The 21439-nt window shown below is 53.9% G+C and overlaps 10 protein-coding genes across 10 annotated transcripts; 6 read left to right on the plus strand and 4 right to left on the minus strand.

The window, feature by feature from the left end:
* Nucleotides 1-2111: 2111 nt before the first annotated feature.
* Nucleotides 2112-3912, plus strand: ASPSYDRAFT_86886 (cytochrome P450; the record flags this gene model as incomplete). The annotated part of the gene is made up of 5 exons (XM_040851742.1): nucleotides 2112-2315; nucleotides 2368-2858; nucleotides 2911-3388; nucleotides 3444-3777; nucleotides 3830-3912. 5 exons carry the CDS (start codon nucleotides 2112-2114, stop codon nucleotides 3910-3912), a joined length of 1590 nt encoding a protein of 529 aa, XP_040704097.1.
* Nucleotides 3825-4689, plus strand: ASPSYDRAFT_727357 (uncharacterized protein). Its single transcript, XM_040850672.1, has one exon. The coding sequence runs from the start codon at nucleotides 4025-4027 to the stop codon at nucleotides 4619-4621; it is 597 nt and encodes a 198-aa protein (XP_040704098.1). The 5' UTR covers nucleotides 3825-4024; the 3' UTR covers nucleotides 4622-4689.
* Nucleotides 4690-4692: 3 nt separating this feature from the next.
* Nucleotides 4693-5708, plus strand: ASPSYDRAFT_728587 (uncharacterized protein). Its single transcript, XM_040850675.1, has one exon. It carries the CDS (start codon nucleotides 4789-4791, stop codon nucleotides 5320-5322), a length of 534 nt encoding a protein of 177 aa, XP_040704099.1. The 5' UTR covers nucleotides 4693-4788; the 3' UTR covers nucleotides 5323-5708.
* Nucleotides 5709-5774: 66 nt separating this feature from the next.
* Nucleotides 5775-6393, plus strand: ASPSYDRAFT_55908 (uncharacterized protein; the record flags this gene model as incomplete). Its single annotated transcript, XM_040849110.1, has 2 exons — nucleotides 5775-6063; nucleotides 6191-6393. The coding sequence occupies 2 exons, from the start codon at nucleotides 5775-5777 to the stop codon at nucleotides 6391-6393; spliced, it is 492 nt and encodes a 163-aa protein (XP_040704100.1).
* A 110-nt stretch (nucleotides 6394-6503) lies between these two features.
* On the minus strand, nucleotides 6504-8097 carry ASPSYDRAFT_55909 (uncharacterized protein; the record flags this gene model as incomplete). Its single annotated transcript, XM_040849111.1, has 5 exons — nucleotides 6504-7299; nucleotides 7354-7397; nucleotides 7422-7704; nucleotides 7762-7960; nucleotides 8013-8097. 5 exons carry the CDS (start codon nucleotides 8095-8097, stop codon nucleotides 6504-6506), a joined length of 1407 nt encoding a protein of 468 aa, XP_040704101.1.
* A 580-nt stretch (nucleotides 8098-8677) lies between these two features.
* On the plus strand, nucleotides 8678-11884 carry ASPSYDRAFT_86889 (uncharacterized protein; the record flags this gene model as incomplete). Its single annotated transcript, XM_040851743.1, has 7 exons — nucleotides 8678-8762; nucleotides 8806-8869; nucleotides 8915-9705; nucleotides 9756-10134; nucleotides 10184-10842; nucleotides 11130-11299; nucleotides 11384-11884. 7 exons carry the CDS (start codon nucleotides 8678-8680, stop codon nucleotides 11882-11884), a joined length of 2649 nt encoding a protein of 882 aa, XP_040704102.1.
* A 1045-nt stretch (nucleotides 11885-12929) lies between these two features.
* ASPSYDRAFT_42020 (putative sensor histidine kinase/response regulator) lies at nucleotides 12930-17146 on the plus strand. Its single transcript, XM_040846387.1, has 4 exons — nucleotides 12930-13044; nucleotides 13092-13966; nucleotides 14024-16561; nucleotides 16615-17146. Exons 1-4 carry the CDS (start codon nucleotides 13019-13021, stop codon nucleotides 16836-16838), a joined length of 3663 nt encoding a protein of 1220 aa, XP_040704103.1. The 5' UTR covers nucleotides 12930-13018; the 3' UTR covers nucleotides 16839-17146.
* A 256-nt stretch (nucleotides 17147-17402) lies between these two features.
* ASPSYDRAFT_55912 (LysM peptidoglycan-binding domain-containing protein) lies at nucleotides 17403-18765 on the minus strand (the record flags this gene model as incomplete). Its single annotated transcript, XM_040849112.1, has 2 exons — nucleotides 17403-18477; nucleotides 18545-18765. The coding sequence occupies 2 exons, from the start codon at nucleotides 18763-18765 to the stop codon at nucleotides 17403-17405; spliced, it is 1296 nt and encodes a 431-aa protein (XP_040704104.1).
* Nucleotides 18766-19449: 684 nt separating this feature from the next.
* Nucleotides 19450-19988, minus strand: ASPSYDRAFT_727443 (uncharacterized protein). The gene has a single exon (XM_040850673.1). The coding sequence runs from the start codon at nucleotides 19902-19904 to the stop codon at nucleotides 19596-19598; it is 309 nt and encodes a 102-aa protein (XP_040704105.1). The 5' UTR covers nucleotides 19905-19988; the 3' UTR covers nucleotides 19450-19595.
* On the minus strand, nucleotides 19948-21025 carry ASPSYDRAFT_42026 (uncharacterized protein). Its single transcript, XM_040846388.1, has 2 exons — nucleotides 20742-21025; nucleotides 19948-20695 (listed from the first exon to the last, which is right to left on the minus strand). Exons 1-2 carry the CDS (start codon nucleotides 20824-20826, stop codon nucleotides 20073-20075), a joined length of 708 nt encoding a protein of 235 aa, XP_040704106.1. The 5' UTR covers nucleotides 20827-21025; the 3' UTR covers nucleotides 19948-20072.
* Between the last annotated feature and the right edge of the window lie 414 nt (nucleotides 21026-21439).

Here is a 21439-nt window from a genome sequence, read left to right on the forward strand (position 1 = left end):
GGGAGGGCGTGCAGGGAAGAAGATTGGAGACACAACTTTTGGGAAGGACAACTCCAGCAAGAGCATCGCGGGGGCAAAAGTCCAGGAGTGTTAATCGTCTCCAAAAGAACAAAGCAGCTCCAGCAGGCAGTGTGAATGGACAGGCAGACGCGAACGAGAGCAGCGAATCCACCGCGACAGGGGGGGGTGCTCAGCACCTGCAGGCGATCTATATTGGCAGGGTGGGCCTGGCCAGTCCTGCTCGAGTAAGAAGCAGTTTCAGCTCAGTTCGAACGGGTTAGGGCGTCTTGGCTTTGGTCGCTTGACTGAAATGGAAAAAGGTGAAGCTGGCTGTGGCTGCTGTGCTGTCAGTGCCCTGCAGCGACGCTGTCCAGATACAAAGACTCCCCTCAACTCTCCGTCCCAATTCAGTCCACTTCAGTCCAGTCCAGTCTCCAATGTCACCTCGATCTCGTGTCTTTCTTTGTCCGAGACGGAAATCACAACTTCAACTGAGTCTGGGTCTGGGCGAACTCTAAGACCCTCGGTTACAGCCCGGAATCGCCGGATTCAGAACCCCCGGTTCGTAACTTCGTAGCCAAACTCTCAGGCACAAAGGAGTGACTGTGCCGCATCCATCGGGCTTTGGAACATTTGATCCCATCTGTTGGAAGCTGAGGGGCGTGCATCGCGAACAGTCGTCGTGCCGGCCACACTGGTCCCCAGTCTCGTCCCCAATAGCCCTGCTTGGGCCCGGGTCCATTCCAAATGTTTTGATATTGGCGGCCATTATTGACGAATGCGCATGATTGACTGCATGTAACGAGTCTGAATCTCGCGCCACGTCAGCGCAGGGATAGGGCCCGTGCATGAAACGGAATGCGGACGGGACAGTGCGGCATCGGGCATGCAAGCACCGCGTTGACAGGATAACGGTGATGGTCCTGATGCTGGACGGGAGACAGTGACAGCAGAGACGGGACAGACTCGCTCGTGATCATGGACATGAAGCCGGAGACCTCACGGAGTCATGGCTATACAGAGTCCGCAGTGGGTGCACAACCCCACAGTAGATCGAAGGTGCGTTCTGCAGCGATCGATCTGGTTCGACGACGAAAATCAGCGTCCAGGCCGGTGGAACAGCTTGCAGCCACTAGTGAAAGACTAATGAGCCCTGGCCCTCGCGATTTGCTGCGTGCGCCACCCCCCACCGTCCCAGCAACCAGCCCTCGGGCTTGCCCCTTTTCGAAGAATGCACCAGCGTCGCAACTCCCAAGCCCCAACTCTCGACTCTCAGCCAATTTTGCGCCGTTCCAGTTCCTGCGGTGGCTCCGGGTGGTTCTCTCATCTCGGATCCTGGCCGACCTCACTGCAGGCCCAGCAATGCACATAATGGAGCCCGCGCATGTGGCCGGCCATCCCCAGGCCAATTTCCAACATGGCCAATGAGCACCGCGCCGTATTTGCGTTTACCTCCACGCGAGTGCTCGACGAAGCCGAAGTATCCAAGGTTTGCAAGCGCAGGCTCGAGCTCTGGACGCCGCCGGACGCAGCCAGGCGCAGGTTTAAGGCGACGGGATGCCATATGCCATGGAACGTGGCGTCTGCAAGAGACTCCTCCCCTTCGCTTGGACTCGTCGCGCTGCTGTCCCATCTCGGTGGCTCTGACCCTCTGGCTGCTCTCGCTTGAGCTGCTGCGATTCCACCTGCGCGTGCGATTGGCCTGGCGGTCTCAAGGCTCCTCCGGGTGCTCGGAAATCAACCAGGGGGATTGCAAACCAAACCCTGGAGCCTCTGACTCTCTGACTCTCGAACGGTTTCTTCTCCCGTCTCGTCCGTCTCGCCGTTGCTCGTAACCTTTCGCTCGCTTCCACCGGCATGGGACCTGCTCCAGCCGTGCTCCATCAGCTGTTAATTATAGGTCAACTTGGACATCGACTCCCTCCCGCCAGCGGCCCAGTCTGCCAGGGCCATGAAGTCTCCTCGGAGTATTTGAGCCCAGCACGGCCCCAACTGGCGATGATCCTCCGCAGGATCGACGCTGTACAGAGATCTGCTATCAATATCAATATCAATACCAACCCCCCTCTCCATATCACCAAGTCCTCCCTTGCTGAGGACTGACAGACAGCATGTTGCTGGACCTCAATGTTTCCCTGCTGCCCGCCACGGGCATCCTGTGTGCCCTCGTCTGCATCGTCGTCAAGCTCTTCGAGACCTCCCCGGTGCCCAAGGACATTCCCTGGGTGCTGAAGAAACAGAACTTCCTCCGCCGCGCTGCCGAGCGCTTCATTGGTGTCAACCCCATCAGCTTCATCCAAGAGGGGTATGAAAAGGTGAGCAACGCTTGTGGAATGTGAAAAAAGGTTTGCAATCTGACCTCTGCAGTACTCGAAGAACCAGCAACCCTTTGTGATGCCCAGCGTCAACGAGGGTGATGAAGTGGTCCTGCCCAAAGAGCACTCGAACCTGGTTCTCTTCGCCAAAGAGTCCGAGTACAGCTTCAAGGCACACATCCTCGAGTTCTTCCAGCTCAAATACACCAGCTGGCCCCTCGCCTTCGCAGAAAAATATGACTTCTTCGTCAAGCTCGTCAGCAAAGACCTCACCGAGACCCTCAAATCCGATGCCATTGCAGAGGCCCTCGCCCAGGAGGCCCGTGCCTGTCTTTCTGATATCTGGGGTGAGGACCAGGAGAACTGGACAGATGTCCCGTTGTACTCTGCCATGGAAAAGACCGCTGCCCGCATGATCAATGTCCTCGCAATTGGGCCTGGCAAGAGTGGTGATACCAGCCTGCTCAACGCCATGACAAACTGTTCCAATGCTATTGTCTTCGGGGCCAACGTCATCAAGGCGTTTCCCTCATTTCTGCATGGGTATGCTGTATCTATACACTCTTGGCATTACTGTAAGCTAACTCTATACCAGCATCATTGGCCCCGTTGTTGGCCTCGTCAATCGATGGCAGGAACAAGTCTTCCATGCTCGCATGAAGCCTCTCATCGAGGCCAAGATAAAGGAGCAGAAAGAGGCTGTAGACCCGGCGGCCCTGCAGGAGTACCTCAAGACAAAGGGCAGTCTCCTGGACATGCTCATTAGCACTGGCCTCAAGAGCAAGTGGCCTGTCGAGGTCGAGACGATGTGGCTGGCCTACAGGATCTTCATGATCAACTTCCCCGGCGTCCACACTAGCGGCATCTCTGCCACCAGCGCTCTGCTTGACATCCTCAGTTACCCCAGCGAAGAGGGCCTGATTGAGATGCTGCAAGAGGAGATTCAGAAGATATCCGCCACCACCAGCGGGAAATGGACCGCTGCTGAGCTGGAACAGGCTACACTGCTAGACAGCGCCATCAAGGAGAGTCTACGATTCAACGGCATCAACGCTCTCTCCCCTACTAGGACGGTATGCTTTCTATGCTTCTACCTTGTTGTCTTTCTTCAGGAGCTAACCTATCCAGGTTGTTGCACCAAATGGCGCCACCCTCCCCAACGGTCTTTTCCTTCCTTACGGCACCAAGATTGGAATCCCCCAATACGCCGTCCACCGCGACAGCGACCTATACCCTAACCCTGACGAATACAATCCCTACCGCTTCTACAAACCCGACGCAACCTCTACCGAACGCCGCGAGAACTCAATGACCAACACGAGTGAATCGTATGTCGTCTTCGGCCACGGCCGCCGCCAGTGTCCCGGCCGCTGGATCTTCGCCCACATCTTCAAGGTGCTCATCGCCGAGATGCTCCTAAACTACGAGATCAAGCCGTTTGCCACACGGCCCAAGATTCATAGTAAGTTCTCCTATCTCGTCATCATCATGAATGCAGCGTTAACGTTGTCTAGGATGGGGACGCTTCCAACTACCGCCCCTGACGACGAAACTGACTGTGCGACGACGCAAACTCGCTCCTGTCATAGCGAACTGAATTTTCTATTTTACGTATTGAATGTCTTAAGACTTGGCATATCCTGCCTCCAGTTTCATTCGTTGTATTTATTCATGTGTATTGTATAGCGACCTGTGTTATTAGTATATAGATGGACGCCTCAGGCTCCAGCCTTCGCTTGGCTCAAAGGCTTCAGAAATATTATACGGCCTCATTCAGCATTTTCTTCTGTTGTAATTACGTATTTCGGCATTGTCTACCTCGCGATACGGTTGGTGTTGATTATCCCGTCTGCGCAGCGATATATATATCTTATCCACACTATCACCCACTCCTGCATTATCTTGCATATACTTCAAATACCGTAGCAGACGACAGCCTATCAACCATTTTACAGTGTCCTGTACTACCCTGTAACGGACTCCAGCGAATACCGCCGAGTTCCCAACGGCGAGTTAGGGTTCAAGCTGAGACGATCGTCACGTCGTTTGAGACTTTGGGGGCCGTTCAGCCCTTCCAACGGCTTCCCCACAGGACAACGGTCGGGGACCAGAGAAGACGACTAGAAACACTTGAAACTGGAAGAAAAATTCGGTCGGAGGGGGCAGGGCAGGGCCTCCACCGCCACTTACGCCCCCGCCTTATGCCGCAGATGCGTTTGATCCCGTCCCTGGCGCCCTCAGATCGAGATGCCACGATCGCAGCTAGGAATAGTAGTTCCGATCCCACCAGGCTGCATGATGCATGATGCAATCGATCGACGGTGGGCCGTCATGAGCCGCCATGAGCCGTCGTCGCCGATCGTCCTAAGCGCGAAGGATCAGCGAGAGTCCAGTATAGCCCTGGCTGTCCGACGGGATATCGCCAGATGACACTTCTTGGATCCTGTAGGGCATCATCACGCCCAGCTGATCAATGTCCACGCGACCAATGATCACATTAACCGGGACCGCGAGTCATGCAGACGGGACGGGTGGCAATGGCGGCATACGGTGTATCTCGTATACTACCTTGTTTGTTGTATACGACTCGCTTCTATTCTCGTCACCGGCACCCCGACCAGTGCTGCCAATTGAGCACGCCATGCATGAACATGTGCCCAACTGGAAATACCTCAGGGCAAACCTCACTCGGCCGGTTTCAGATCGATCCACCTTGCATGGAGTGTCGGGAGACAATGTGCCGTCTCGGGAGAAGACAGTGGGGGGTGACATCCCAGCCGCGGCAAGGGACGTCATTCGGATATTCAATATATTGACCTGTATCAAATGTGTTCCAATCTTGTCGGGGGGTGGCCGATTCCACTGTTTCTGGTCTCCAACACAGCCGTGTCCATTACGTAGTGGTTGCTCCTTGTGCAGGCGCCCATGCAGTCGACATCGGCATTATTCCAATGTATTTGGTTGTGCGAGAGAGCAAACCCCAAATCATCACCTTTTCTTGCCGTGAAATCGCCATCCCTTGCATAGAAAGCTCGATTGACAGTGTAGGTGTTGGGCAGAATAATAAGAACGTGTTGATAATATGCGTATCCTGCTGCGCCCGGATGTTATAAAGTAAATAGAACGAGCCTTTTTAACAGCTGAAGGTGCTACTCAGTAGTTGCCCTATCTGTTGCTTCTCACGCCGCAATGGAGCGTTTGTACAGCTCAGGTTGTCGTAGCTATGCGGATGATGCCCAAGGCAAGTGCTTGATTATGGCCAAAGTGGGCAGCTTTGTAGGGACCCAGGGATTCTGCTTTCTTCTTATTCTCTGCAGTCTTCTGCACCGGTATGTCTTCTCGACTTCTCGTCTCAACCTGCTCTACGGTCCCAAATATGCGGCCCTACCATTGCAAGAAAAGCGACATCTGCGTCTTGTCCATGTGGGCATCGTGATGAAATCCATGGCCGCCCCGATCATGATAATATCGATATTCATGGTGATCCACGGTGGTTATACTTGGTCGGATTCGTTTGGGCCCGGTGTGACAGTTTTCGACACTGTGAGCTTGTCGACCTGCCTCCTGGGAGCGTCAGCTTTGTTTGACATGATATACGACGAGAGCCTGCGTCCGCTTTACGTTTGGCATCATCTCGTCATGCTCCTGGCCATACAGGGCACGCTGGCATTGATAATGAGCCTCACCACGAGCAATGAAGCTCGGTTGCTCGCGACGTTTGAGGCCATCAAGGTCGGACTCACATGGGGTATGTCTGGAAAGATTGAAAGAAGTCATTGATGCCGTCTGCTAACATCAAGCCAGTCCTTTTCTCCAGTTTAGGGAGCACCCTGTCCAGACTGACATACCTTCTGCGAAAACTCTTTTCATTCGAGCCCAAGACACTGTGCCGGATGTTTCTGGTCAACTTTATTACCTTTGCGTCTGTTACGTTCCTCGAGGCAGCCACCGTCGCCTATCTCCTGCGTACACGATGGGGACAACTCCCGACGTTGCTGGCCATAGTCATAGCGTTATTCCAGGCCTTATTCACGACGACCAAATACAAGACAGTAGGCAGGCTGTTCGCGGTGTATAGAAATCAGGCAATGGACGTTAAGACACTGCTGGATGTGACAAAATGGGAGAAGGGCAAGAACATAAAGTAGGGAATCAAAAGTATTGTCTATCCACAATTCATAGTAATATTTACTCGTTGGAAGCCTTCCACCGGTACTTCGACCCTGGGTGATCGCTGCTCAGTCTCCCATCCTTTGTAAAGTTCGAACCAAGATAGTTCTCTCGCGTCGTTCGTCCCTCTGCAGCTGCTGCGTCCCAGAAGACACCCCTCGACTTCAACTCGGGGATCAAGTGTCTGACCACATCCTCTAGATCTCCCGGTCCGACGGCATACGAGATATTGAAGCCATCGACATCAGTCTGGGAAATCCATCTCTCGAGGACATCGGCAACCGTCTTCGCAGACCCAATAGCACGGGGATGTGGCCCACCAAGTGCCAGTTCCTGTGCGACACGCTTCTTAGTCCATTTGATGCCCTCGCTTCCAGGAGTAGTGGCCCTCCAGCTTGAGACAACACTCTGGATCGCACCGGGGCCGGTGAACTCAAAGTCATCGTCGTCTGCGTATTTTCCCAGGTCAGCACCCGTCCAGCCGCCAAAAAGCGCCAGTGATCCGTCAAGGTCCGCGTACGACAAGTACTCGTCATACTTCTGCCGCGCACGCTCGTCCGTTTCGTCGACAATCACCAGCATTCCAACAATCAGCTTCAGTCCATTCAAGTCTCGACCCTGCTCCAGCGCCGTCTGTCGGATCTCGAGAACGCTCTTTCGAACAGATTCAATGTGCATCCCTGGAAGAAACATTGCTTCGGCATGTCTGGTTGCAAAGGTTTTTCCGACCTTGCTTGCCCCTGCCTGGAAAATGAACGGAGTCCGCTGTCTAGATGGCTCGACAAGATGGGGGCCAACAACTTTGAAGTATTTTCTACGTTGAGATCAGTACTCAGATGAGTCTACCGAAGCAGCCAGTCAGACTCACCCTTTATGGTCAACCCGTCGGACCCGGTCAGGATGCGTGTACGCCTACAAATTATGATCAAGAATGACCGCGTCGTCCCGCCATGAGCCTTCAAGAAGTTTGTATACCACATCTAGAAACTCGTCCGCAATCTCATACCGCTCATCATGGCTGACTTCCTGTTCCAACCCTAGGTTCTTCGCTGCGCTCTCAAGGTAGCTGGTCACAACATTCCATGCTACTCTACCGTCACTCAGATGGTCCAGCGTCGAGTACCGTCGGGCTAGCAGAAATGGAGACTCATAAGTTGTCGACGCTGTGATTCCAAACGAAAGCGACTTGGTGACTGCTGCCATGGCAGCAATTGGGAGACTAGATGGTTATAAGTCAAGAAGCCATCTAAAAGCAGACAAATCATTTATAACCTACGAGGGGTCAGAAATCGGGAACTGAGCAGCACCCGGCAGTACCTCCCTGATGTTGCCAGGTCCGTTATAAACATCATAAATACCGAGCATGTCTGCGATGAACAGTGCGTGGAAATTCCCATCCAGCAGTTTTGCCAGTTCGATCCAGTATCCGATTTCCTTGTATCGATGAGTCTGATTTCTCGGGTGCCGCCACAGCCCTGGGTTCCATGTCAGCCATTACCAAAGTTCAACAATGGGTTCATAACGTACCCGGTGCAACATGGGTTGGGCTGCTCATAGAGAAAGCGTTGAGGATCCATTTTTTGGGTTCTTCAGCTGGTTTGGTGCTTGCCATATCGCGGGATACGAGTCAAAGTACCAGGGTCAGAAGCCAGGCTGAACCGCCTTTGGATTCGGTTTTATATTGTCGTCCCTTTTTGTTATCCAGCCCCATGGGTTCCTGAATGGCGATATCACTGCCCTCAAGGCGCTCCTCGACTGTGACGTGATTCAGCCAAGGTATGGCACTACCGTGGGGAAAGCAGTATTCCGGAGCGATAATCCAAGACTTTTGGAGTCGTTACTCCAAGAGCTTTGTCGCTCCAAATGTTGAGCCTGATTCCTCATCCAGCTCGCGTGGGATTGGTAAATACGGTTCTCCAACATGACTCGGCATGCTCCTAGGATAAGCTCTTCGGGGCTGAATATCGCGAAATCATGACGAATATCACATCAAACTGGCCGTAACCACTAAGATCTCTCAACAACTGCACCAGGAGATATATTGGAAGGATCCAAAGCAGGGTTTGATGCTGAAGGAACCCCAGCCGGACATGAGATTATTGATTCGCGGTTGATTTATTATAAAGCTTCTAAGCATGAGCGCGACGTGAGGCAGGCAAGTACTCCAGATTAACGGTTTCTCGGATCCCACAATGAGCGAGACAAGCCCAGCACCGCCCCTATCCCAAGGAGCTGGATACGGAGTGGTCATTGGGTTGGGGGTAGCCTTTGCAATAGGTGAGGAGGGGACCCAGCTGCAAGGATGTACTGACTCTCCTAGGTATGGTACTCACAACAAGGGCATTGAAGAAAGTATTTGGAGAAGACAGCCATACCACTGAAACGTGAGGCATCGAATCACTTTCTACAGACTGGGCTGACATCAATAGTTTCATGGTCGCGAACAGAAAAGTTGGGACAGGATTGACAGCATCAGCGGTGATATCCTCATGGACTTTTACATCGGCGCTTCTCGGAGCTCCCTACCTTACCTACTGGCATGGGGTCGCTCTACCAATATGGTGGGCCAACGGCCAGAGCGTCATGATCTGCTGTTTCGCCTTTCTTGCAATCCAAGCCAAGCTCAAAGCTCCAAACGCGCATACCCTGCTTGAGCTGATTCGTGTACGGTATGGTGCCGCAGTGCATATTTTGTGGATCGCGATGGCGCTTATCAACAATATCTTCAACTTCACATCGATGTTGGTAGGGGCCTCGACAGCAGTCTCTGCGCTGACTGGAATTAATGTATATGCCTGCACTTACCTCCTACCACTCGGCGTCGTTGTGTATACGTACTGGGGCGGACTGAGAGCAACGTTCCTGACCGACTACATCCATACGTTTATCATCATGATCGTGTTGGTATGGTTCAGCCTGAAAGTCATCGCAGCTGCAGAGATTGGCTCAATTACTGCACTTTATGATCTAGTCAGGTCTCTTCCCCAGGAAGGGACAGTCGCTGGTAACCACGCTGGGTCATATCTGTCCATGACAAGCAACGAGTCACTATTCTTTGGGGTCATCCACATCGTGACAAATTTTGGAATTGTGTTTATGGATACGGGATTCTGGCAGAAGGGGTTCTCCGCAGATATTGCCGCCGCGGTGCCTGGGTATATCATCGGCGGCAATGCCTACTTCGCAATACCCTTCACATTTGGGACGGTTGTTGGGCTTGGTACGTGATTATCCAAAATAACAGATTCAATATGTTGATTCCGTCTTCAGGAGCCCTTGCCTTGGAACAAACTCCAATATGGCCGACTTACCCTCGGAGGATGACCCAAGCAGAGGTCTCCGGGGTTTTAGTCCTGCCCTATACCGCATCGGCAGTCGCTGGAAAAGGAGGCGCCGCTGCAATCCTCTTGATTCTGTTTATGGCGTGCACAAGTGTCGCATCCGCGCAGCTCATCGCTGTCAGCTCCATAGTCTCGTTTGACATTTACGGAGGGTATTTCAACAAGAAGCCCACCGACCGCGAGCTGATCCGCTGGTCCCATGTCGGGGTCGTCGGAAGTGCACTCTTCGTTTCCACCTTCGCAACGGTCCTTCATAAGGGCGGGGTTGATCTCAACTGGCTGATCTATATGATTGGAATTGTCATCTGGTAGGCACCAGTCATCGGTGGTGAATGAATCGCTGCTAAATTTGTATAGCCCCGGAACCTTTCCGACATGCTTTGCGCTACTCTGGAGGAAACAGTCGAGGATTGCAGCCTTTGTATCTCCTATTGCTGGAATGGCTGCTGGTTTCGCTGTCTGGTTTGGGACCGCGTATAAACTGTACGGTGGAATCAGCATCACGACGACGGGAAAGACATTGCCCTGCATGTACGCCTGTCTCACCTCGATGTTCGTACCGCTTCCAGTAGCAGTTTCACTGTCATACCTACGACCAGCAGCATTCAATTGGGATGAGTTTCTGAAGATCGAAAGAATCAGCGACAAAGACGCCGCAGAGACGCGATTTGACCGCAACGCTTATTTCAGTCCGGAGCGCGTCAAGTATATGAGGCGGATGTCAAGGATCGCCGCCATCTGGGCCATCGCAACATTCCTTGGTCAGATCGTCCTCTGGCCGCTGCCCATGTACGGTGCAAAGACGGTGATGTCCAAGGGGCTGTTTGTGGCATGGGTGGTGGTGGGACTGATCTGGCTGTTCATCACGCTGCTGGTGGCTAATTTCTATCCCCTGGTGGACGGTGGGCTGCAGCAGATCTGTCAGGTAATTGCAGCAGTCAGAAAGACGCGACATACTGCAGGCGATGAGTCGGCAGAGGTGATAGAAGTGGATGCAAAAGACGTAGCGAGCATAGGTAACACCTAGGTATCAATGATGTATTGTTTACATATCAGCTAGTGGAATATCTCCCAACCGTCTGCAAAGCGTAATCTATTTCAATACAGGAACACCCCTCGAGTGATATCATTCGACCGCATAATTAATCCGTGTTTTATACGTTGGTGAGTGACGATTTATGAGTTATCCAATTCTGAGTTTTGACTCCCCGCATTTCTTGCCTTGTCTTTCCTCTACTTAGAATCATTCTACTCTCTCTTCATCCATCTCCGTCCAGTTAAACTTATCATTAATCCATGGCAGGCCACGGCGTGGCCACCGACACGCTGCCGTCAGCAGAGACCCAGCTCCAGGTCGCAGACTACCCAGTGTTTGATCGCGAGGGAAAGGAGCTTCCTTTCAGCGATGTTTACAACGGCCGCAATGCCACCGATCGGACCCTGATTGTCTTTGTCCGCCATTTCTTCTGTAGCGTATGCTTCTTTCTATTTCTCTCATTTCCCAGTCGCATATCCCCAAATCGCTGGCTTTGCTTCCTTCGCTGACACGTTGACTAGAGTTGCCAGGAATACCTCGAGCGCTTGTCGGCCACCATCACCCCCAATCTCCTTTCACAATCACCCACCAGCACATCGGTCGCTGTTATCGGATGCGGCGACTATCGCTTAATCGACTTTTACGCAGAGCAGACGCGCTGCCCGTTCCCCATGTACTCTGACCCAACGCGCAAGCTCTACGATGCCCTCGGAATGATCAATACGTGGGATGTCGGCCAACAGCCGGAATACATATCCAAGAGCGTACCTCGCCTCGCCATCGAGGGCATGTGGCAGGCATTGAAGCAACTGCCGAAAGGGCTGACTTTCAAGAACGGCCCGCCGCAGCAGGCGGGCGGCGAGTTTCTCTTCGAACCGACCGGCGAGGTCGACAAGCGCGTCACCTGGTGTCATCGCATGCAGAATTCTTGGGGTCATACCGAAATCCCTTCAATTTCCAGGGTTCTTATCGGGCGCGACGCGGCGCAAACAGCCAGGGTGGTCGGGGGGGAGGCCGGATGATACTGGAAGCCGGATAAACTGGGTTGTCCTCTGGGGTTATTGTCGCGTCCTTTGTTTTATACAAGGGCTACTTTTCAAACGACCACGTCAGGGGCGTGGCAGTCAAGGGCTTGACCGGGAAACGCACGAATGCGATAACAACAGGGCGTGGGCCACTGCTGACCAAATCCCAGTGCCCGCCATATTTCTCTGAATTCATTCGCAATCCGTACACCAGATCGCGACGCTAACGGCAGGCCCAAAGTGTAAATTCGACCCTCGATACTTGAAGAGGCTATCGACAACGGCACGTAGGCGTATTTCATATTGGTTCATATTAGCGCTGTCTTCCAATATTGTATTCAATCATGTATTCTGCGAGATGCTCATTAACTGCGACGCAAAGAATTTCAGATTCCATGTCTTTTCGAAGTAAACCGCAGCCTTTGCGATAAAGCTTGACGATTAGCTATTTTCGAATCCAACGGCCAAAGTGAAGCGAGTTTCATTCATGTTTTATGGACGATCGTGAGTTTAGATTATATTGAGGTGTAGGATGAGTGACTCCACTGATAGCTGGCCGAAACGCAGCGTGGGCCCGGAGTGCCAAGCAGCAAATGCCTCAAGACTTAAAAGAGATCAAAGTTGAATCTAGACCGTCATTGTGGAGCAGAAGAATGGAAAAAGAGAATGTGCATTGCGCACACATTGCATGAACCGAATGTCGGCCGATGGTCTCCCGAGTCGCTTTCCCGGACAGGAAGACTTCTCCTCTGCTTCACTGTTGCTCTTCCGAACGATCCGCAAATTCACCAGACCCCGCCAGGGAGCGCCAGGCGAGTGACAGTCCAGGACTGCGAATCAGCGCCCGGATCAGAGCAACAGTCGGGCTCTGGCGGCCACGACTATTGGCCACTGGAACACCAGGAACAAGGACCCGCCAATAGGAGCTATATCCGGGGTTGCAAGTGATGGCGTGGCGGAATGAGAGTGGGGTGTGCTAGAGGGGCACGTTTTGCATGTCTTCTGGCCTTGAAGGCCGTGAGGTTTCTTTCGGTCTCGGTCTCTTGCTTGAAGTATCTTCTCTGGCTTCTTGAAGTCTGGCGTCAACGAGTGTTGATGAGATCCTTGACCGTCAAGGATAGAGAGACCGCCATGGCCCAGGAGCGCGAGTTCTACAAGTACGAGTTCACTTCAGCAGCTTTCAATAAATACTGATCTTCCTCAGGTACTGCCAGCTCCCCCAGCGGCCAGGCCTTCTCGATCGACCTCCGGCCTCCCCCCGGACAGAAGCCAACGTCGAGCTGCTCCCCCATTCATCGCAGGACACTACCCTTACAGCGCTGGCACAGCTGGGGGCCTTGCGACTGAACGTCCAACGCTGCATGATTTCGCTCTTCGACAGTCGCAATCAATACATTCTCACCGAGGCCACCCGCACCTTGAGCCTGCAAGACGACCGCGTCCACCTCGACGGTGACGCCCTCTGGCTGGGCAGCAGTGTGATCCCCAAGCAGGATGGCATCTGTCACTACGTCTGCGAAGACTCACGCCTCAACGCCGGTCCGCTGGAATCGGACACTGCCGGCTGCGAGCGACGTTGTGCCTTTGTCGTTCCCGACTTGACCAAGGACGATCGGTTCAACAAGAGACAATACGTGGTCAACGCGCCACGCCTTCGATTCTTCGCTGGCGTGCCTCTCCGCAGTCGTCGGGGCATCGTTATCGGTGCCTTGAGCGTGAGCGACGGACTGACTCGGCCAAATGGGTTGACGGCGCCGGAGACCCGCTTCATGACTGACACGGCGGCGGCCGTTATGAACCATCTGGACATGGTACGATCGCACGAGCAGAATCGACGAGGGGCAAACATGATCGCGGGCCTAGGTGACTTTGTCGAAGGAGGGATCTTCCCATCGAGTAGTGCCCGCCGCAGAAGCAATGTCAATTTCGATAAAGAGGACCAGGATGGGAATGACGTCACCGGCGCAGATGCTGACAAGATGCAAAGCAGCGCTCTGCATTCACGCCGTGTTCAGACGCAGTCTAACCGGTTGGTGGTTCAAAATCGTATCCAACGAGACAAGTCTCCGACACCGTCAGGTAGGATTAACGAAGGACAGCGGGCTCTGTATTCGTATGCTGACCCTTCCGCTACAGACCCTACCGACCAGCCAACCTCCGAGTCGTCTGCACCGTCGACCCCGAAAAGCAAGCGTGAGACCGAGGTGACACTGAAGTCAGGCACTAGGGAGATCATCGGCCGCGCCGCTCGTGTGTTGCAACAGTCGCTCGACGTCCAAGGCGTCGTTTTCTTCGACGCAAGTGTCAAATCGCACGCCAGCCTGGTCAGGAACAGTGACGACCAGCCCTCCGATGGCGAGGTCAGCAGCGGCTCTACCGAAGCGCTCGAAGGCAGCAGTGATAGCGACAATCTAACCCCAGGACACTCATCAACCGAGTCGGACGACCCGACGACCTCAGATGTGCTGGGGTTCTCGCTCGAGGACCCCGATCAGCCCACAGGAGCCATGCGCGAGACCTTCCTACAATCGCTTTTGCGCAACTATCCCCAGGGCGCGATTTTCAACGTCGACGAGAACGGCAGCATCTCCTCCAGTGAAGGCAGCGACAGCTCGTCAGCGAGCACTGTCTCCCGAGAGATCATGTATCGGCGGCACGAAGGCCCCAAAGTTCAACGTCGATGGAAATACCAAAAGCGCCACCGCGCCAGTCTGAAAGAAGAAAACAAAGGCCTGATGAAGATCTTCCCTTGCGCACGCTGCGTAACCCTCTTTCCACTCTGGGATTCTCGGCGCAACCGTTGGTTCTCTGGCCTGTTTCTATGGACCAAGTCGCCGCGCAGCTTCCACCTGGGAAATGAGTTGGCGTACCTGTACGCCTTCTCCAACAGCGTCATGGCCGAGATCAACCGTCTAGATATGGAGCTTGCGAACCGCGCGCACGCGACGCTCGTTGGAAGCATCTCGCATGAACTTCGCAGTCCGCTTCACGGTATCCTAGGCAGTACGGAACTGCTCGGCGACTCATCGCTCACGCCAGCACAGACAGCTCTAGTCAACACAGTCGAGCACTGCGGGCGCTCATTGCTCGATATTATCAACAACATGCTGGACTTTGCGAAAATCAACCATTTCACGCATCGGTCGCGCTCGTCGCGGTTAAATCGCTCCGCACATCAACGACGTTCCCCACGGTCGCATATGCGCAATAAGCCAGGAAGCGGGGTCGTGAATCTCATATCCGACGTACAGCTTGATAGCGTCCTAGAGGAAGTTGCAGAGAGCGTCTTTGCGGGCCATTGTTACACCGCGAAAAACAAGACACTGGCAGGAGCACCCCCGTCAGCTCCGATGATCGACCACCGTGGCGAAGTGATCATTGCAAGTCCGAACGAGCGTCCCGTTGTAGCATTTAATGAGTCGTTGACTGTCATTTATGATGTTGCGCCTGATATCCGGTGGCTTTTTGAGACGCAGGCCGGGGCGTGGCGGCGTATCTTGATGAATCTGTTCGGCAACGCGCTGAAGTATACGCACTCCGGGCATATCATTGTCTCTTTGAAATCGGCGGCTCCGACTCCAGATGCTAAATCGTCGCGTAATACTCGCGAGAATGGCACTGAGATGGCCAGCGTCATTCTCACTGTCAAGGATACCGGGCAGGGCATCGACAGGCAGTACCTAGAGAGCAACGTCTTCAAGCCGTTCTCACAGGAGGATCCGCTGTCGCCTGGGAGCGGGCTGGGTCTCAGTATTGTTCATCAAACTGCCGTCTCACTGGGTGGCATGGTCGATGTATCCTCGACCAAGGGGGTTGGCACGGAAGTGACGGTTCAGGTTAACCTCACGCGGATCCCGAAGGAGGATACGACGGACCACAGCCAGGGTCAGCGAGACATGCAGCAGACAAGACATCTTGTACGAGACAAGTCAATTGGCTTAATTGGATTCGGCACGCCGTGGGAGCAAAACGAAGAGGCGCTGACGTTGCTGCGGGCGTCTCTCACGCGGATGTATGAGAACCATTTCGGTATGAAGGTTGGCTTTGTCGCGCCTGGCGCTCAGGATGTCTATGATATCTACGTCGTGCAGCAGGCCTATCTTGGGGATATGGAGGATATATACCGCCGGGCTTCTGCGAAGGGTGTGGCTCCTGCTGTGTTAGTGATCTGCTCAACGCCGCAAACCGCCCAGAAGCTGGCTGGCGAGCACCGAAATCTATACGAGTTCATCAGTCAGCCATGCGGTCCGTTTAAAATGGCCAAGGCACTGAAGGCGTGCGTTGAGGCCCAGGCACAGGAGCCTCCGGTGAAGGACATCAAGGAGCCGGAACCGAAAACAGAGGAATCGAAAACGTCAATTCCACTGACAATTACTCCTAAAGGCCCGCAGAACAGCACAGTGACAAAGACAGACGTTGAACTGAGTCCAACGTCCGCAGTGGCGACCGTCACTGTCAACGACAACGAGAACGCAGTCACCGAGATCTCAGCAACGCTCGAAGCCACACGAATCGTTCCCTCGGTGTTGCTGGTCGACGACAACGCGGTCAACCTGCAGCTGCTGATGGCAGCAATGAAAAAAGCCAAATTTCCGTATTTCACAGCCTGCAATGGCCTGGAGGCGCTGGAAGCTTACAAGGCACATGCGAAGGAAATACAGGTGATCATCATGGGTATGCTTCGCTTCCTCCGTCATCGTTCGAATCCGTGTAGCTAATCAGTCTAGACATCTCAATGCCAGTTATGGATGGCCTCGAATCGACACGGGAGATCCGGCTCGCCGAGAAACAACAACGCGGCAAAGCCAAGGCCACGACGATCATCGCGCTATCTGGCCTGGGAAGCGCGTCTGTGCGAGAGGAGGCGTTTAATTCAGGGGTTGACCTGTTCCTCTCGAAGCCGGTGCGGTTTCAGGAGCTGACGAAACAAATTGCGGAGTTATTGCGATGATGGGATTATTTCTGGTTGATGCATGGATACGTTAGCGATCTGCAGTTATGGCATGGGATGGACTACCCACGGTATGGAGCATTGGTTTTCGGAATATATATTGGCATAGCGAGAATTCACTTGACAGTTTTACTCATTTGAAGCCTGAAAGCAAAGACTGTAAGCATGAGGTGAGAATGGTAACACTGTCGGCTGAATATATTTCTCAACAGTATCAGGCTTGTGCTACCGGTTGAAACAGCAACTGCACATCATCATACCACAAGGTTTTGCACGACACCACAGTTGCTGTGGGACTTACTGGTGGGCTTGGCAAATATTTATTATCTGGTAGTCTTCCGGGAAAATACGAGTGATACGGCACTTGTCCTGGCATAAATTCGTCATAAAGACAGGCAGTCTAGCTACGCTGTCGGGGTAAAAAAAAAAGAAAAAATCTCGCTTTTGATATGTACAATCAAATGGCACAGCCTGTCAAAAGGGAGGTGAAGAAAAAAAAAGAACCTCGAAAGGTGAAGAAGTGAAAATGCTAAAAAAAAGAAAAACAGAAGAGCATTGGCCGGTCTACGCCTTGATGCAGTACTGGTAGCCCAACCACAAGTTGGTGCAGTCAGCCTTCAGCCCGGAGTTCAACTCGCGGAGCTGGTCTACTGTGACGCCGGTTTCAGGTTCGATCTTGAGGCAGTAGTCGCCGTCTTCGACCGTGTAGTATTCCTTGCAGGACGAGTTGGCGTTAGGGTAGATGGGAGCAGAGCCAGAAGAAGGAGCAGCTGAGGTGGCTGCGGGCTCGGTGGTCGTGGCAGGCTCAGGGGTAGGGGTGCTCGAGGCTTCGACCAGAGTGTAGGTGCTTGTGCTGGTGCTAGTGCTAGTGGCGGCCTCGGTGGCAGTGCTGGTGATCGTCGAGCTGGGGGCGGCCTCGGTAGGAGTAGGTTCCGTGCTAGGGGCCGCCTCAGTTGATGTCGGCTCAGGGGTAGCCTCGGTGGAAGAGGGTTGAGATTCGGTGGCATCGTCAGAGCTAGACTCGGAGCCAGAGTCGGAGCCACCGCCGAGAATGCCACCGGCAAAGCGGAAAAGGCTAGTGACGGCCTTGTCCAGGCTGCCAATGCTGTTGTCCTCGCAGGTGCTAGGGCCGCTGGACCAGCCGGAGAGGCGGTTGGCGACGTCCGAGGAGTAGCAGTGAGTGGCGATGCCCTTGCCCAGGTTGCCTGAGCCATCGACGGAGCCGGAGTTGTAGATACGAGCAGCGGCATAGTAGGCAGCCGAGTCAGTACCGCCAGCCTGGGCGAGACACTGCTTGAGGCCGTCACCATCGGCAGTGCCGGCCGCGCCGTCTTCAATCATCTGCTTGATCTGGGCCTTGGGGCAAGGAGTCTGAACAGAGCCCCCCTTGTTGCAGGAGCCCTGGCCGTTGTGGCTTTGCATCAAGCCGGGGTTGATGACGCCATTGTCAGTGGTTGGGGCGCGGACGCAGCCGTTGCTCTCCTGGACGACGATAGCCAGGATGAAGCGCGGGTCGACGCCGGAAGAGCTGGAGACCTCCTTGATGGAGGACGCGATGTCGTCCATCTCTTGGTCGGAGTTGTTGGGAACGTTCCACTGGGTGCATGCTTGCTTCATGTTTTCACGGTTGGCCTCGAACCTGTACAATTAGCGATTAGTATACAACACAAGTAAACACAGGCCATTATCCGGGGATAGGAACGCACATCTTGTCGAATTCGGGCCACCAGTTCTCGTGGGACGGCCAACCATCGGCGGTCTTGCCACTGCCTCCGAGGACGTTGTATGAACGCTTCGCGAGCGAGGGAGTGTGGTGAGCGTGTCGTTCTGTGTGTCTGTGGGCGCTCGAGTGAGAGGATGGGACAGGGGCCCCGGAAATGAGAGTGAAGAGGCTGCCAGCAGCCACGATCAAAGGAATGTTGACCATGTTGGAGAGAGGGAGAGAGCGCGTGCGTCACAGACGATAAAGGAGAGACAGGAAGACTTGCTTGAGGGAAAAAAGACGAGGAGCTAAGGGGGGAGGCGCAGGAATAAAAAGGTTCTGGGATAATGGGGCCGACGGGGCTGGTGGGCAGAGCGAGCGAAGCTTCGTCGCATGTGCCCAATGGGGGGTCAGACAAAGCGACAATCGCGGCCGAGAGTCAACCTGAAACAACGAACTCTGCAAACCTGGCCCAAACTCGTGTTCCTCGCAGGCTCAGCGCTCGTCCCTGGCGACTTTGTCCAATTGCCGCTCGGGGGCGGATCCTGTGCCTGTGATAATCTGCAAGGTGACTGCGCCCTGTTGTGTTGGTCGGCGTCAGGTCGGCTGAAGTCAGCTCAAGTCAGCGTCAGTCAAAAAAGCCTCACGTCACGAAGAAATCGATTGCGCTGCGGTCTGTTCAGTCCGATCGGGATGATTGAGTCGACGATGCTGAGAAATTTGCTGCTCTCTTATAGACCATCGTGGGCGCCGCCCGCGGTGATGCGGTCAAAGTGCCAGTTTCACTGTTTGATGAATCCACCCGAAGGACCTGATCAATAATTCGACGGCCAAGATCCATCTCATCCTTTCGATCAATCTTCCATGAGCATTCGGCGAATTACCAGTCAAAATCCGACAATGAGGCGCCCGTGGTCAAAGACTGGCGCTGCCCAGGCCGCCCAGGAACGCCCAGGAACGCCCCCCATCAGGGACTGACATTGTGAATACGCGGTTTGCTTTCATTTATCTCATTATCATTTATTATTTGCCAATTGCGATCGCTAATTCACGCCTCAATTAACCGCTGCGACATGCGCCGTCAGGTCCAGCAGTCGGCTGGAGTATGCCCACTCGTTGTCATACCAAGCCATGATCTTGAAGAACTGCGGATTCAGCTCACTACATGATGCCGCGTCCACGATCGCACTGTGTGAATTCCCCGAATAGTCGCTGCTCACCAGTTCTTCGTCTGTCACACTCAAGACCCCGGCAAGCTCGTTCTTGGCCGCGCGCCGGAAGGCCCCCAGAATTTCGGGAAGTGATGTGGGCGCCGCGGTACTGACTGTCAGGTCGATCATGGACACGTTCGGGCTGACATTCATTAGCACGCCTATCTTCACTCGTATACTTGGATGAAGGACCTACGTGGGAACACGAATCGACACCCCTGTTACCTTGCCCGTCAATTCGGGCAGCACCGTCGCAATCGCCTTCGCTGCCCCTGTCGTGGTGGGTATGATGTTGTCGAATACGCTGCGTCCTGCTCGTTGTCAGCCATAAGCCACTGTCATCGTTTGTAGTTCACAGTTCAGGGGATTCTTACCGAGCCGTCTGTTCTTCTTACTATACCCGTCCAGAACCTGCTGCGACCGCGTGGCTGCGTGCACAGTCGTCAGGAATCCCTGCGTAATGCCAAACTCCCTCTGCAGCACCTTCAATACCGGCGTCACACAGTTGGTCGTACAACTGGCGCACGACAGCACCTGCTGGGATTCATCTGCGCGGTACTCATTCGAGTTGACCCCGTACACAAACGTCGGTGAATCTGAGCTGGGCGCTGAGATGACCACCCGCTTGGCACCGCCATACTTGACGTGGTCCAGAGCCTGTTCGCGCTTTGTGAACTTGCCTGTGCACTCGACGACGTATTTCACGCCCAGCGCCCTCCAGTCGAGCTTCTTCAGGTCGCGCTCGGAGGTGAGCGCGATGTGCTGTCCGTCGACTACGATCTCGTTGTCGGAGAGGGCGTGCATGGGGAGTGAGTCTGGGAGCTTGCCCATGGATGAGTCGTAGCGGATCAGGTAGAGGAGATCTTGGACGGAGGTGCAGGTGTGGTTGATGGCGACAATCTGGATGTCTTTCCGGCCGAGGGCAACTCGCAGGACATTGCGGCCTACACCGTTAGCTATCTTCAGTCTAGTACTGAGGTAAGTGTATACCTATGCGTCCGAACCCGTTGATGCCGACCCTGCAGGATGAGGCAGTGGAGTCGCCCACGGGGAAGTCGTTGATAGAGGGAGCCATTTTCTGGGTATAGGTATGAGCGAGTATGATATGAGCGAGTATTGATTGGTATGGATATGCTTGGTTATCTTGATAATTCGATTGAGCCCGCAATCTTTTTATTGTTCTTTGTATTGACTGACGTCTACCAGACCTCTATATATACTCCCCCGGCCGATATCTATACCCGATCCTGCCCTCTCCATGCAGTCCTATTGGCCCCGGTAACTTCCGCGGTTGCTGCCATCGACACAACTGCATCATCCTCCGTGCCAGAATCGGAGCAATCCCCAGCTTTGCGCACAAGTGCCGATGACCGGCGATTCGGACGGGCCCACTGACGGTAGAACGATCCAGACGTGCCGACTGTTTCATTGGACTCGATTTGAATAGCGTTTAGCTTGAGACTGATCAGTGGACTGCGGTCGTCAAGTCGAGCCTTGAGCGATACGGACGACAACGGAGGAGAGTAAGTGCGGTGGTCGATAATATTTACGCCTGTTTCAGACCAACGCGAGTATTTCGCCAACTGCGTCAATTACGTCAATTGAGATACTTTATACCAATAGCAAACGTGAGGCAACCGGACGTGTTGTGCCCGGTTAAACATTACCGGAGCCACACACTGCCGGAG

This window comes from Aspergillus sydowii (genome assembly GCF_001890705.1).
Source record: "Aspergillus sydowii CBS 593.65 unplaced genomic scaffold ASPSYscaffold_3, whole genome shotgun sequence".
Taxonomy (NCBI): Eukaryota; Fungi; Ascomycota; class Eurotiomycetes; order Eurotiales; family Aspergillaceae; genus Aspergillus; species Aspergillus sydowii.

Bases quoted from the DNA above. Each gene is read 5' to 3' on its own strand.
- ASPSYDRAFT_727443 (XM_040850673.1), bottom strand. From the start codon at position 19,904: ATGAATGTCAGCCCGAACGTGTCCATGATCGACCTGACAGTCAGTACC.
- ASPSYDRAFT_727357 (XM_040850672.1), top strand. From the start codon at position 4,025: ATGGACGCCTCAGGCTCCAGCCTTCGCTTGGCTCAAAGGCTTCAGAAA.
- ASPSYDRAFT_42020 (XM_040846387.1), top strand. From the start codon at position 13,019: ATGGCCCAGGAGCGCGAGTTCTACAA. The intron at 13,967-14,023 runs GTAGGATTAACG...CTTCCGCTACAG, and splicing joins CAAGTCTCCGACACCGTCAG to ACCCTACCGACCAGCCAACC. The intron at 16,562-16,614 runs GTATGCTTCGCT...TAATCAGTCTAG, and splicing joins AATACAGGTGATCATCATGG to ACATCTCAATGCCAGTTATG.
- ASPSYDRAFT_728587 (XM_040850675.1), top strand. From the start codon at position 4,789: ATGTCCACGCGACCAATGATCACATTAACCGGGACCGCGAGTCATGCA.
- ASPSYDRAFT_42026 (XM_040846388.1), bottom strand. From the start codon at position 20,826: ATGGCTCCCTCTATCAACGACTTCCCCGTGGGCGACTCCACTGCCTCA. The intron at 20,696-20,741 runs GTATACACTTAC...CTAACGGTGTAG, and splicing joins CAACGGGTTCGGACGCATAG to GCCGCAATGTCCTGCGAGTT.